Here is a 15105-nt window from a genome sequence, read left to right on the forward strand (position 1 = left end):
GCAAGCAGCAGAATTTTATAATTCACTAAACAAAATAGTGAGCATTCTACTTTGCAGTCCCTGGTACCAACTGCTTTACATCCTGGATCCCAGAGCCTTTTAGCAGGCCTGAGTCAGGACTCTCATTCACGGAGGGGCAAAGGGAGGCTGAACAGGATAGTGACTTGCTTTGGGCCTCACCATGACTCTGCGGCAAACCCAGGATTAGAACTACGGAGCTCCTGATTGCCAGTTCCATGCTTATTCCTCTATTTATTAAACTTCCCAGGAACAGACCCTACAAGTCCTGGCTCGCAGCCCCCAGTGCTAACAATTACACTGGACTACCTCTTGGTTCTAGGATTCATTTCTCCCTGGAGCTGATGGCCCTGGGAGGGGAAGTATGGGAACATGTCGTACCTCCCTCTGGGAAAGGATCACCGACGGGATGCTGGCATTCTCCATTTTATCCAATGAGCGCACTATTTCCTCAAAGGCTTTTCGGTAGAGCTCCTCATTCACAACCTTCACCTGAAAGGGGGAGACACCTCACCAATGGGTATTTACTGCGTCTCTGCAGGAGAATTGTAACAGTCTGAAACATATGGAGCAACCTGATTTTAAAGAAGGCTGGAATACAGAAGCGCAGGTAAAACACATGGAAAATTACTGCAGATTTATTACCAAAAGCAAGTTAAAATGGAACCAGTTTCCAGCCTTTACCAAAGAATGCATACAATGCAGGAAAGCGCGCCTTCGTAGTCTAACATGAACAAAATGGGCCAGTGTCTCTGACCCAACATTTGCCCACTGCTGGGCAGGCTGCTCTATCTAGCAGATAAAATCAGCCAGCCTGCACTGGGATCGGCTTGTTAAAGTCTGGTAGCGAATTACACTCCTATCTGCTGATGTAAACGCTGCAAGTTTCCAGGGAAATAGATAAAAAGGAGGAAACAAAGCATAAGGGGATATTCATGAACTACCACCTATTTCTGCTCATGGATGAGCTCGCCTGCATCTTGCCAGGAGCAACAGGCTCACGGTCGCACCTGTGTTTTACTGAGAACAATGGTCCCATCTCAGGGCATTGTTATCAGGGCCAAGCTATAGGAAGCACAAACACAGAGCAATAGCTTATAAGGGAAGAGAAAGAATCAGTATGGCCGGCGCTGTGACTGCCTTAGGGAGAGGGTTAGCATTGTTACTACTATGAATAATGGTGCACCTACCCCAATGTCAAAAATGGAGCTCACTGGCTTATGGTCACTGGTTTTCAAAGCCATGTGGCTGCGATAGCTCAGCTGAGAAATATTCTTCCCTTTCCAGAGGATCCGATCACACCATGCTGGGGCACGACACTTCTCACTAAAACAGGAAGCCACAATTAAAGCTTTCCCAGAAGACAGGCTAGGGCAGGGGTCCCCAACACAGTGCCCGCGGGCGCCATGGCACCCACCGGGGCATCTAAGTGCGCCCGCATACTGGCCAGACAAGCATCCGCTGACATGCCGCCGACAAGCAACGTCAATAGGCGTTGCTGCCGAAATGCTGCCGATTTTTGGCGGCATTTCGGCGGCGACGCCTCTGAATGATGCTGCTTGTCACGGTCCTCTGTGGCTCGTCATCTGGCGCCCGCCAGACAAAAAAAGTTGGGGACCACTGGTCCAGGGGGAGTAACAATGCAAGGCAGAGCAGAACTTTGCCAGGAACAGGCATCTCTCCACTGGCAGAGATTTAGCTAGTGCTCTACCAGGACCTGCAGCTTGTTTCCAACACAATCTCAGTGCAAAGCTGCAGAGGGTGGGTGTGTCTGTCTATGTATTTCTGTACCATCAGTCACCTTTGTTTTTGCTAAGGGGAGCAAGTTTTTTCCCCCCTCGACACTATACGAGAAGCAGCATTTAGAGACTATCCTGAATTGCTTCAGACTAGAGGGACTTTGGAAAAAGCAAGAAAGCTCCCAGTTTTAAAATTAAGATTTCCTCTTAAAATTTCTCCTTTAACACCATTGAGCAGAATCAAACATTCTGACTCTTGCAGCCAGAATCTACAATCCAGCCAGAACGGCATGGCACAGAATGGCTGGGCAATACACGAAGAACATATGCATCCAGCAGTCTTTTGGGGGATGCACGTAGGTATCTGCAGTAAGAAAGCACTCTTTGTGACAAGTCAAACCAAGCCAGGCAGGAGTCTACTGGGCATCAGCAAATAAAAGATCTCCAAAAATTCTGTTTGAAAGGAAGAAAGTGATACATTGGAAGAAGCTTCAAAACTAAGGAGATCAAAGTGTTTATTCCTGGTGGCAGTAGGAAAAATCCAGCAAACATCAGTCAGAGCAGAGGGGGCAGCACAAGTGTCCACAGACCTAGTGATGGGATTCCCAGTTTTCCAAAATGTGTCCAAGGATTTACCTTGGCATTGGACTCAAAGAAACAGTTACTCTCCTGTACAGTAACTGGTTCTTCAAGATTGTACACGCACATTCCACTTCACGGTATTCGCATGCCCAGAGCACTCCAGCCAGAGACTTTTGGTCAGCAGTACCCATTGGGATGATGCACATACCTTACGTATCCTTGAATCTTCAAAAGAATGCATGAAGGGTAGGGTGGGGTGGCCCACCCATTCCTTTGCACCGGAATCTTGCTGTTATCTGAAGTAGCAGGGATCAAAGGCAGGGTCATGGAATATATATTTGTAGAGCATACCTCGAAAAACCACAGCGACTGTACAGGTAAGTCATTGTTCCTTCTTCACGTGCTTATACCCATGTATATGCCATTTTAGGTAATACCTAAGCAATGCCCCTTTGGCAGTGGAGACTCAGAGTCAACTGAAACAGCCACAGACTCCCTTTCCAAAGTTTGCATCAGCTCTGGATGCTTTGATGATGGCATAACTGTGAGCAAACGCATGTACAGAGGACCATGCAGCGGCTCTGCAAGCATCCATGATTGGAACCTTTCTCAGGAAAGCCTCTGAGGTAGCCGAAGCCCTGGTAGAATGTGCAGTAATTCTTGCTGGAGATGTCACATTTGCTAAGTCATAACAAGTCCTGATGCATGAGAAGATCTTTGTGCTGAAAGAGCTAGTCCTCACATCTGTTCAGTGTGAGCCACAAAGACTCAGACAGGAGCTACACAGCTTTGTTCTGTCAATATAAACCGAGAGTGCTCTGCAAATGTCCGATACATGTAACCTCGTCTCCTCCTCATGAGCGGGCAGTTTTAGAAAGAATATCAATAGATTTATTATTTGATTTAAATGAAAATCCGACACCACTTCTAATAGCAATTTCAGATGAGGCCTTCATGAAACTTTATCTTTATAGAAACCATACACGGAGGTCCTGCCATCAGAGCCTGCAGCTCCTCTCCTCTCCTAGCAGATGTTATTGAGGCTAAGAAAGCTGTCTTAATTGGCAAAAGAAAGAGAGAGCAAGAGGCTATGCTGATAACAGTAAGCTGTGAGGCATGACCGCAAGCTCCAACTGGTAGCTATAGGCAGACAAAAGGAACTGCGAGATGACGGGGAGGCCCCTAATCTTTATACCCTCAGCTGTAAGCACCAATAGTAATGGGTATCGCTGACCAAAAGTCTCCAGCCCAAGTGTGCTGGACACGCACACACCAAAAGTGGAATATAAATCTGTACAAGCATTTGAAAAAAATCAGAAATTCTTTAACTTCCTTAGGTCTGTTAGATCTAAAGGCTCTTGTAGACTTGTTTTTACTGCCTTAAACAATACATACAGGAGCTAAGGGACACGAATGACATGATGGCTGAGGTTGTACACATGGCATACCTAGTGTCCCAGTCATCACAGCCAGTGTCATATTTGTAGGTTGGCTGGAAGGTAATCTTTCCCTCTGTAAAGCCATCAAAGACAGCCTTCGCGTCCATCTGCTTCTTCAACTAGTAGGGGAAAAAAGCCAAATAGATGAAAACTTACATTGTTTAAACAAGTCCTTCTGGAGTCCCGAGTGGGGAAAAGGGCACCATATTCTGGGAAAGTAATAAACATGTGTGCATGTATGTGCACAGATACACACGTCCCCCATCTGCGCAAAACACGATCTAACATTTGTGCTGCCATTTCCAAAGGAAATCTCCATAGACACAGGAATGGAAATGGCAGATTTTTCTAATGTTAGAACTTTTGAAGTGTGATAATAGTATTTTATGCAGAGTCCTACATTTCCTGGCCAGGAGGGACTATTACGACCATCTAGTTTGACCTCCTGCGTAACACAGGCCAGAGAGAATTTTCACCCACGGATTCCTGTATCAAGCCCACTGTGAAAATGCATATACACACACAAACATCTTGTTGATTCAGGTCTCGTAGGCCTCACAGTAGTACTAGGAGATTAGCATTTCACTACTTATATTTTTTCTAGGTGGGAGACGGAACCCAGGTATTCATGGACACAGTCACACCTACGCCCACCCTTCCTAGGAGGAGGAGCTGGGCACCCACATTAACCTTCATGAGAACCACACTGGACAAGCAAATCAAGGGAAGTGTAGTTGATTAGTTGCGTAGCTTTCACACTCCTCTAGGCAATACTACCTAACTCTCTGAGCAGCCCTTATATCCAATACCTCAGAGGGCTGACTTCCTCCTGCCAGGTTGTGGTGCCCTGCCCCACAACCAGCTATTAAGGAGGTGGATGGATTGTGACCTGGTGTACGAAGTGCTTGCTGAGGCCAACTGAGCCACGGGAGGGACTGCTGCTCCTGGCTCAAACTCTTCTGTGCAGGGACAGCAGCCATTTCAGATCATTCCCTGGACATCAAACAAACCAACCCAAAAGCAGCTTCTAATGCATGTTGATGATGCGAACCCCAAAAGCCAGGGTTAGCTATGCTGTCAGGGCCAGTGTGCAGGTGATTTTCAGAGCAAACGAGAGTTTCCTAAGCCTCCCACTAAAGAGGAGTCATTTTCCTAGGAGTATAGGATGTGGGGCCCACCTCTCCTCTGGGAAGATACGTCTGTACCTGGTCATATTGATAAAGATCCTGAAACGCCTCCTTTTCAATGTGCATCTTCACCTTTTCCAACCCCAGTGGCTCTATCCTGTAGTTGAGGTCCCCGAGCCACAGGATGACACTGTAAGGACAGCACACAAGGGTGAAATCCCTGTTTGACAGAATCAGCTACTGTAGTCTCTACAAGCAGCCAGAAGGGCTTCTCTGTCTCTCACAGGTGTGCCCCACCTGCCGTGCCCCCACGCAGCATCCTGTATCTCATCCCGCTGACAGTGCTCAGAACCAGGCAGCCTCAGCCACATGTGAAGGGGAAGCCTGATGAAACCACACCTTCCTGAGCAAGGGAGGGTTGAGCAAGCCACAGACTGCTGCCCCAGGCACCTCTGCAGAAATTCAACTGCACCATATCATTAGTATGTGCAGCAATACATCAATGGCACAGAGCTCTCTGCACTGAGATGTTTAGGAACCAGTTAATCCCAAGCACAGTTCTGTAGCATCTCCAGGCCAGCAGGGCTACCTTCGCGTCTAGCTCTGTCTGCAGACTGCAGGCATGCTTAATTACTAACACTGCCATGATACAAGCACATAAAGGAAGCTGAGCTCCTGAAGAAAACATGCCTCCGTATTACTGGGCAATTTGGCAAGGCACAGTGCACAGTAAATTAATGTGTCTGGAGCTTCCAAGAGCCAATCCGGCCCGTTAGCTTCATCCTCACTCCCTGGAATGGGGCATTTCATCAGGGACAAGCTTCCCAAGGTTCACTAGCATAAAGGAAAGAAGTCAGGGGCTAGGTCTGCCAAGGCACTATAGCAGGGACACAGCAACTGTACCTGCAGGCTTCCTGCCCAGCCAGTCCCACCACCCAACTCCCACCTTCCGGCTCCTGTTGAGCCAGGAGGCCAAGAAATCGGAATTTTAATCCCCTTTAACCTTCCAATGCAATTTAGTTGATCTGTATTTAGAAAAGAGGCACGTGTGCATTTGATACTGTGAAGGACTGGGAGCCAGGTGGCCCAAATACTATTCCCAGCTCTTCCACTGACTCATTGCGTGACCTTGAACAAGTCACTGTTGTCCTGTGCCTCAGTTTCTCCCATTCGTAAAACGAGGCTAATGATTCCGACCTACCCTCATAAAGTGCTATGACATCTATGGAGGGAAAGCCCTACATGAATGCTAATTATTTATTGCAAGACAGACAATGCACTAGGCAAGATATTTAGTTAAAACTTTTGGGATCGATCTAAAGGAGACAGCAGCAGACAATAGCAGTCCTTAGTACTTTGATAGTACTTTTAATCTTGCAACACGCTATAAAAAAATAAGCCTCACAGCCCCCTGGGGAGGGAAGTATGTGTTCGCTCCACTTTACAAACGGGGAAAGTGAGACAGTGACAGGGAGCCGTTTTCAAAGCTAGGACTAGAATTGACAAGTTCCTGGCTCTGTGGCCTGTGCTCAGACTACTCGACCACACCTCTCAAGCTCCTGCCAGGAAATTGCTTACACCAGAAAGTGTAGCCAGCCACCCTGACACAGCCCATCACTTGTCCCATCAAAGCCAGAGGCCAAGCAGTGAACTGTAGTGATCCGATGGATGTAGACCTTGGAAACATACTCATGTTTGCTTATAGTAAGGGGTGGCAAGTTTGGATCTGACTGGCAGAACTGCATCCGAGAGCAGATGTCTTTGAAGTCCTGGTTCCTCCGCTCGTACTCCTCTGTATGAGCTGCGAGGTGAGAGTTCACAATGCACACGCTGGTGTTGTGGAACTTGAACCGTATAGCAACTCCACCTTTGTTACCCTAGTAGGCAGGAAGAGAGACTGGTTGTGAGTTTTCCTGGGACCGCAGGTGAACTAATGTCCACTACTGTTACCCCAGTTTAGACAAGTCAAAAGATTTTGGCACAGTCAGTCTGGCTCCCGGGGAAAGAGAAAGGTTCAAAACCCTAAGCAGAATATACACAAACCTGAGAGAGTGAGCCAGCCCATGCCCTTCCATCACCGTGGGAGGGACAGCAAGCATTAGCACAGTACATCATGCAAACAGCAGCAACGCAGAGCAGGAGGGGGCACGGAATTCGATTTGCAATTCAGGACACGGCTCATATGACAGCAGATTATACCATTAAGAGTAAGCTGGTTGGCTGCTTTGGCAAGTAATTAAAACTGTCAAGTAAACTGGTTCTTTCAACACAAACCATAAAGAATATTTTGTAAGATGACAAGGCAGCTTTGGGCCATGCTCAGAACTGCCATCACCATGCAGCATCTGGGGGATTACTGGAAGGTAGGTTCCAAGGGCAAAGAAGTGGTCCACATCATCTTCAAAAGCTCATGAAATCTACCCGAGGAGAACTGAACTCTGTTCTTCTGAGCAGATGCATACAACCCAGCCTGGTTTCCATGCCGATGTCAAACTCTCTTGAGAGTCAGCCCAGCACTACATGCAATCAGGCAGGTACCAAAAGCGAGATTCTGCGTCACTCTTGCATGCCCTGGGAGCAACCTGTGTCTCCCTGAGAGACAGATGCATCCGGGCCTCCTTTAGCTGCAGGAACAGTCATGGTGACTCAGGGCTAGGGGAACAGGCTACTCAGGGCCCTCCCAAAGACAACCTCCCACCACCTGCCCATGCACGCACTGTTTTCCTACCATTATCCCCATGATTCCAGTTCCCACTGTCTCGGCTTCCACCTCGGAGATGTTCAGAGCATGGTCTGCCTTCACGTATAACAGCAGCAGCATCCCAACAAGTCGTACAAGCTTCACCTGAAAGAGAAAGCCAAAGGCATTGCAATAGCCAGGACTGTTTCTCAGGGGAAAACCTTACCCCACCCTGTTGTGAGCTTGAAGTATAAACAACCAAAAATATTAATGCTCCAACACTGTTCTTCCAGGGAGCCACGCATCTGACACATGGCACACACAGAGGTGCTCCAGCAGCACAACACGGGACAGGAGTAACTGGCCCTGCTCAGGGCAAGCGGCTCAATACCCCAATCACTGCTTGGGGGAGAGGCAGCCCCGAGAAGGTACATGCCTGGATCGGAGGTGAGAAGAAAAAGCCAAAGCAAGGATTTTAAGGCTGAGGTACCAAACCTCAAACAAAATTAAAGCAATAGTCCTACTACAGCACAATTCACTGCTTGGTGCTGCTGCTGAGCAGAGGTCGGCAAGTGCCAAGATACTTTGTATCCGTTCATCTCAGCAGACCAGGGAGCTCAACTTGCCTGGTTGCTCCATTATGCCCCTCTCTAACTCACAGCGTGAGGCACAAATGTCCTTAGCTCTCACTACTAATGCTTATGGGAATGTTCTCAGGAGGGTGAGGCCATGTCTGGGAGCCTTGCATACAAGTGCTATATACTATCCACGCTGAGCATTGCTGGCCTGGCAAAAACCTACAGGAGACAGACACACTGGAAACAAACCAGGGGAAAGCACACACGAGAAGATGCCTGACTGGAAACCGGTTTAAGTTTCAAAACTAACTTCACCCCCAAGCCACATGTACCTTTGCATATTTGGCGCCTGGGTGAAGACTATCAGTTACAGCTTTGAACCATTCTTCCTCCTTCGGTGTGTCATTGAAAAAGAAGGCTTCTTTACTCAGATCGAGCTCCTGGAAGCTGTATCAGAGGGAGGAACACATGGATGCACTCACTTCACTTGCTTTAACTCTCCCAGCCTTTTCTGCCAGGGAAGAGAAAATTTATACCTTGTGCACTAAATGGGATTTTGGAACTGGAATTCTAATCCAGGTATGTTGATTTTAGCAGTGCATTAAGTGCAAAAGTAAATTACCATTAGTATTAAAGTGACTTAGCCGCAGTGTGGCATAAAAGCAACTGAAGTACACTATGCCACTAGGGAGAACAAACACTTCTGGAATAAGAGCCACTCTAGATAATGCAAATGTCTTCGCTTTTAAACCCTTGTTTGCAAAGCTTTGGCTGGATAGCTACACAGACATATTCATCAGCAAGCTACCCAGAGATGTTTCTGGAAGGGGGCTAGCAGGAAAGAAATACGCACCCAACACAGTAAACATCCGGAGGCTCAACATCATGGCTCAGCCAAGGCAGGAGGCTCTCTTTAGGTGACTGGCCATTCACATTGTACGTTCCAATAAAAAACCTGCAAAGAGACTTAGGTTCAACAAAATCTTAGAGCTGCAATCCAAGCCTGTGATAGCAACTTTCCTGCAGCATTTTATAGTGTGTATTTACTTTACAAAAGAACTACAAGCAGGGTTGTGTAGGAATAGTTTGGGACAATTTTCTCACTTGTTCTTTTATTCAGGAAGGGCTTGTTTAAAAAGATTTGAACCAAAATAAAGTTTTCAATACTAAACGTCATCTTTCATACAAACGGTCTCCCCAAAACCAGAAACCATTACAGAGATAAATAATGAACAGAAGCCAGGGAGAGACAAGAGTCCGAGGCAAAGGGACATGCAGCATGTTCAGGTGAGTTCTGAAAAGAGACAAAGAATGAATAAGATGTACAAAAAAGGCTGTTTGCTTAAGCAGGGGCTGTTCATGTGACAGCATGCTCCTCTGCAACTGTGTAAATGGAGGAGAGATGTAGAAAGACTGTTCCAGATGGCAGGGGCTAAAGTCTATTTCCCCCCAAATTTCCCATTGCTGTGGATTTCAGGTGAAATTACAAATGTATGAGATTTACTTATTTTGCAATTATCCCTCAAATTGTACTCCCAGGGACAGTTGTTACCTGAAATTCTGGAGATAGGTATAGGAATCCTCTTTCAGTACCAGTTGAGATTTAACTATAGTATCTCTTAGCCCAAACTTCTGCTCTGATAAGATACAAGCCTTGTCTGAAACCATCCCGCTAGAGGATCGCACCATCTCACTGGTTACATCCATGTTGGATTTACTCTGTCTGAAAGCAGAAACAGAAAGCAAAACAAGATATTTATAGAGTGTGTGTGTGTCAGTGTGTGTGTGTGTCAGTGTGTGTGTGTGTCAGTGTGTGTGTGTGTCAGTGTGTGTGTGTGTCAGAGAGCAAGCTCATCAAAACACAATTTAGATTTGAAAAAACAATCCCCCCTCCCTCCACCCAGCCCTCCCCACCTTAACAAGAGAATGGAAAGCTGTACATCCCATCAAGGCCAGTCCCTGCCCAGGACTCTCCCTGTGTGGGGGTGGGGAAGGGGGGAGTTTATTTAGTACTGTATGGTTTTCATAGTATGTATTTAATAATGTTTTAGTGGATGGGTTGTTATATTTTTGTTATAAAGCAGCAATCTGGGGGGGTCAGAGAAGTGGGAATGCCCTATAGACTAAAATTACTATTATTCCCTATTAAAAAAAACAAGATGGGTGAGGTCATACATTTTATTGAACCAACCTCTATTACCTCATCCCCCTTGTGTAGGGTTGCCAACTTTCTAATCCCACAAAACTGAACACCCTAGCCCCGCCCCTTCCCCATGACCACGCGCCCTGCCCCGCCCCTTCCCCAAGGCCACGCCCCCTGCCCCACCCCTTCCCCGAGGCCACGCCCCTGCCCCGCCCCTTCCCCGAGGCCACGCCCCCTGCCCCGCCCCTTCCCCGAGGCCACGCCCCCCTGCCCCGCCCCTTCCCTGAGGCCACGCCCCCTGCCCTGCACCCTGGAAACGGGCAGCAGGTCCGGCTCTAGGCAGAGGCACAGCAGGCAGCTCTGCGTGCTGCTCTTTCCCGCAGACACGACCCCCACAGCTCCCATTGGCCGCGGTTCCTGGCCAATTGGAGTGCGTAGGTGGTGTTCGGGGTGGGGCAGCGCACAGAGTCCCATGCCCCACCTAGGAATCGGACCTGCTGGCTGCTTCCGGGGCACAGTGTGGTGCCAGCCAGGACAGGTAGGGACTAGCCTACCTTAGCTCCACAGCACTGCCGACCATACTTTTAACGGCCCGGTCGGCAGTGCTGACTGGAGCCACCAGTGTCCCTTTTCAACCAGGTGTTCCGATCGAAAACCAGACACCTGGCTACCCTACCCTGGTCTCTCTAATATCTGGGACGACACAGCTACAACAACACTGCGTACTATTCGCTCTCTTGCTTTGCAAATACAGGCTGGCCAACAGGTGGCACTGGTGTGTATCACATGGCCGCCTTTATCCACAATAGTTTCTTAGCTCAGCCACATGAAAACCAGGAAGTTAAGGCAGAAAGTTTTACTATGTCTTCCTCCTCCATGGACACATGAATTATCAGCAATTTGCACCGCTCAGAACTATTCTGGACAATCTATAAATAACTGCAGACATCCCCCATCCTGTCTGGCACGATGTGTCATTTGCCACCAGTGTGCAATGATGCTCTGTGGAGGGTGACAGTAGCTAAATACCCAAATATCCAATGCCACCATTCCATTCTTCATTAGAACTTACAAGCATAGGTGCCGTGCACAACCGATCTCGCAGTCTCCTTTGAGAAGGAGGATTTAAGATAAACTGTACCTAGGGGTAGCTTTATCATCGCGGTTATGGCTCCAGCTATGATTAACTACGAGATTTTTTTCATTCTCGTTGATGTCTTCAGACCCCACAACTCCTAAAAGAAAAACAAAAGCTTTACACAGAACAAGGGAACATGACATACAATACTTACACGCTGAGACAAATACAAGGAAAATCTATACGCCAAGTATTTTTCCCATGTTCCCAGAAAAAAACAGGCTCTTATTTTAAGTGTGTTGAATTCCTCATGGGATAAGAAGGTTAAAAGGGTCTTTCCAAATACTGGCTATAATCCCACAAGCACAGTTCAGTGCTCCTAAGTAAAGAAAAAAAATACAGGAACATTTTGTTGGAGGATTTTAAGAATATGTATACAAATTACTGTACCAGTTAAAAAACAACAACAACCATTTGATACAGATGGGAGTTACAGACTACTATATGGATTTTGTAATATAATAATTGGGAAGGAACCAATGGGAAAAGTAACATTCATCTGCTTGAAAAACTCAGAACAGTGACATTAAGAAAAAGAAAAAAAAAAAAAAGAGAATCCTACCCAGAGTACTAAAAACTGCTTTTCCTATTGCACATGTAGGGGGAGCAGAGCTGGAGCCCAGGCCAGCCCCCACAGCAGACAGGGAGGGAGCATCACCCAGCTCTGCTCCTGGCCCCATGCCTGGGGCCTCGGCTGCCAGTCCTGGGGCTCCACTCCCAGCCCAGGCTGCTGGCCCCACCCTGAGGCTCCTGTTCCCGGCCCTGTGCCCAGGGCCCCAGCTGTTTGCCTAGACTCAGCTCCCAGCCCTGCCCCTAGCTGTGGCCCCAGCCTCAGCCCCCTTACTCCTGTCTGTGTCCCCACCTACCAGAGCCGGGGTCCCACTCCTGGCCCGGGGGGAGGGGGGGCGCAGACAGGGGTAAGGGGGAGGACACGAGGTAAAAAGTTTGGGGACCACTGCAGTACAGAGAAAAACTGCTCAAGCTCCTTGTTTAAAACTCCTACAAGGCAATCAGGCCACATGACTGGCCTGTTTATAATAATCAGATGTTGCAGAAAAGGAACCTTGAGGAGCTGATAACTGATGCACCTTTGCTCTCATCGGTACCAATTTGTTTCCTCCTCAGCAAGTGCCTCACTACTAGCTCGCTCTGTCACAGGGCTACCCATTATCTCTAGGTCCCAGTATAAGGCCTCTGCACTCCCAACATTGCCCAATCCCCCCTTCAAAACATACACGTGTAATGAACCTTTGTCAAGTCCAAAGCCAGGAAAGAAATAGAGAGAAAGGAAAGAGAAACACACACCTCACTTCAAGGGCTTCCATGTGTCTGCTGAAATATCCATAACAGAGCACAACTCACTAGTCACTTAGTCTGTCCCCACCCTGACCCAGCCTAGTACAGAGTCCTTGGTGGAAAGCCAGCCCCGCCTCAGCATAAGCAACATGATAAGTGCCAGATCTCAGCCTTGATACAAGGTCCACTTCACAATAAAGTACCAGCCAGTACGCAAATTTAACTCATACATTAAACAAATCATTGTTTTGCAGTAGATCATTTTGCATTCCTCTCCAGTGACCATGTTCCATACTTACAGGTGCTAAAATAACTATTTAATTGTGGGGCTGAGTTTTTGTTTGTTTGTTTTTTTACAGCAGATATACAAATATCTTGATATTTTGACACAGGCCCACATGACATTCTCATAAGCAAACTAGGGAAGTTATTACAAGGTGGGTGCACAACAGGTTGAAAAACCCATACTCCAAGAGTAGTTATCAATGTTTCGCTGTCAGACTTGGAGGGACTTTAATGGGGTACCCCAAGGGTCTGCCCTGTGTCTCATACCATTCAATATTTTTATTAATAACTTGGAAAAGAGAATGAAAAGTATCCTTAAAAATTGTGGATGACGCCTAGCTGGGAGCAGTTCCAAGCACTCTGTAGGATACTATTAGAATTCAGACTGTCCTTGACAAATGGGATAATTGGTCTGAAATCAACAAGATGAAACTCAGTAAAGACAAGTGCAAAATACTACACTTAGGTGGGAAAAATCGAATGCATAACTATAAAATGGGGAATAACTGGCTAGGCAGTAGTATTGCTGAAAAGGATTTGTGGCTTTACAGGAGATGATAAAGTGATTATAAACCAACATTATTAGGCAGTTGCGAAAAAAAGACTAATATCATATTGAGGTGTGTTAACAACAGTGGTCATCTGTGAAACACAGGAGGTTCCACTCTACTCAGCACCGATGAGGCCTCAGCTGGAGTCCTCAATTGTGTTCAGTTTTGGGTACGACACTTTATGATAGATGTGGACAAACTGGAGAGAGTCCAGAGAAGAGCTATGAAAATGAGAAATGGTTAAAAAACCTGGCCTCTGAGGAATGGATTAAAAAACTGGATATGTTTAGTCTTGAGTAAAGAAGATTGAAGAAGGACCTGTTAACAGTCTTCAAATATGTTACAGGGTTATAAAGAGAAAAATGGGGATCAATTGTTGTCCGTCTACTGAATGTAGGACAAGTAGTAAATATATGGAGATATACCTATCTCAGAGCTGGAAGGGACCCTGAAAGGTCATTGAGTCCAGCCCCCTGCCTTCACTAGCAGGACCAAGTACACCTCCACCCCGATATAACGCTGTCCTCAGGAGCCAAAAAAATCTTACCACGTTATAGGTGACACCGTGTTGTATCGAACTTGCTTTGATCCGCTGGAGTGTGCAGCCCCACTCCCCCGGAGTGCTGTTTTACCGTGTTATATCCGAATTTGTGTTATATGGGGTCGTGTTATATCAGGGTAGAGGGTGTACTGATTTTGCCCCAGATCTCTAAGTGCCCCCCCCCAAGGATTGAACTCATAACCCTGGGTTTAGCAGGCCAATGCTCAAACCACTGAGCTATCCCTCCCCTCAAGTAATCAGCTTAATCTGCAGCAAGGGAGATTTAGGTTAGTTACAGGAAAAACTTTCCAACTGTAAAGATGGTTAAGTACTGGATTAGGATTCCAAGGGAGGTTGAGGGTTCTAAGAACAGTTTAGACAAACACCTCTCAGGAATGGCCTAGGTTTACTTGGTCCTGCCTCCATACAGGGAGCTAGACTAGATGACCTCTTGAGGGCCCTTCCAGCCCAACATTTCTATGATTCTATGAAATGGCAGTTTCCAGCTTACTCCGCCTAATACACAAACCTACAGATAATGAAGAGGGTTTGTTTCTGAGATTACAAATCTAACAAATGAAGCTGGACAGAACAGTTCTGTTCACTGAAACACAGAGCGGATCTCTTCTGTACTGCAATGACTAGGCAGCAAAGCTGAAGATTTTATCACTTCTACAAAATTCTCTCCAGGCCAGCAATTCAAACTAGATAGAGAATTTGACGTACTTTACCCGGAGATTCAGAACACACACAGACTAGAAGCAGCTGTTCCCTCAGCTTGGAAAACTTCTTTCTGCCCATAGAACCCTCTGAGAATAAATACTTCACAGGAGGATTTATTGGAGGTTGATTCCAAGAGCATGAGGATCAAAACTCATGACAGCTCACAAATCCAAAGTAGGGTTGAAACTGGGGTCACTGCTCCTGGAAGCAGCAATGGATTTAGATGGACAAATATCTGTGCTTCTTTCTTGTCTATGTCTGCACT

At 46.9% G+C, this 15105-nt stretch overlaps 1 protein-coding gene across 3 annotated transcripts in view; it reads right to left on the reverse strand.

Annotated features, from left to right (window-relative positions):
- INPP5B (inositol polyphosphate-5-phosphatase B) overlaps nucleotides 1-15105 on the reverse strand; it is a 38311-nt gene that overhangs the window by 5091 nt on the left and 18115 nt on the right. For all 3 annotated transcript variants that reach the window (XM_054011907.1, XM_054011908.1, XM_054011909.1), the window contains 10 exons: nucleotides 11448-11541; nucleotides 9716-9886; nucleotides 9017-9118; nucleotides 8496-8610; nucleotides 7634-7750; nucleotides 6595-6782; nucleotides 4984-5095; nucleotides 3788-3897; nucleotides 1209-1344; nucleotides 400-510 (listed from right to left, as the gene is read on the reverse strand). In XM_054011907.1, the coding sequence (XP_053867882.1) occupies nucleotides 400-510; nucleotides 1209-1344; nucleotides 3788-3897; nucleotides 4984-5095; nucleotides 6595-6782; nucleotides 7634-7750; nucleotides 8496-8610; nucleotides 9017-9118; nucleotides 9716-9886; nucleotides 11448-11541 (1256 nt within the window). The remainder of the gene's footprint in view (nucleotides 1-399; nucleotides 511-1208; nucleotides 1345-3787; nucleotides 3898-4983; nucleotides 5096-6594; nucleotides 6783-7633; nucleotides 7751-8495; nucleotides 8611-9016; nucleotides 9119-9715; nucleotides 9887-11447; nucleotides 11542-15105) is intronic.

The sequence above is a fragment of the Malaclemys terrapin genome, chromosome 22 (assembly GCF_027887155.1).
Source record: "Malaclemys terrapin pileata isolate rMalTer1 chromosome 22, rMalTer1.hap1, whole genome shotgun sequence".
Classification (NCBI taxonomy): domain Eukaryota; kingdom Metazoa; phylum Chordata; order Testudines; family Emydidae; genus Malaclemys; species Malaclemys terrapin.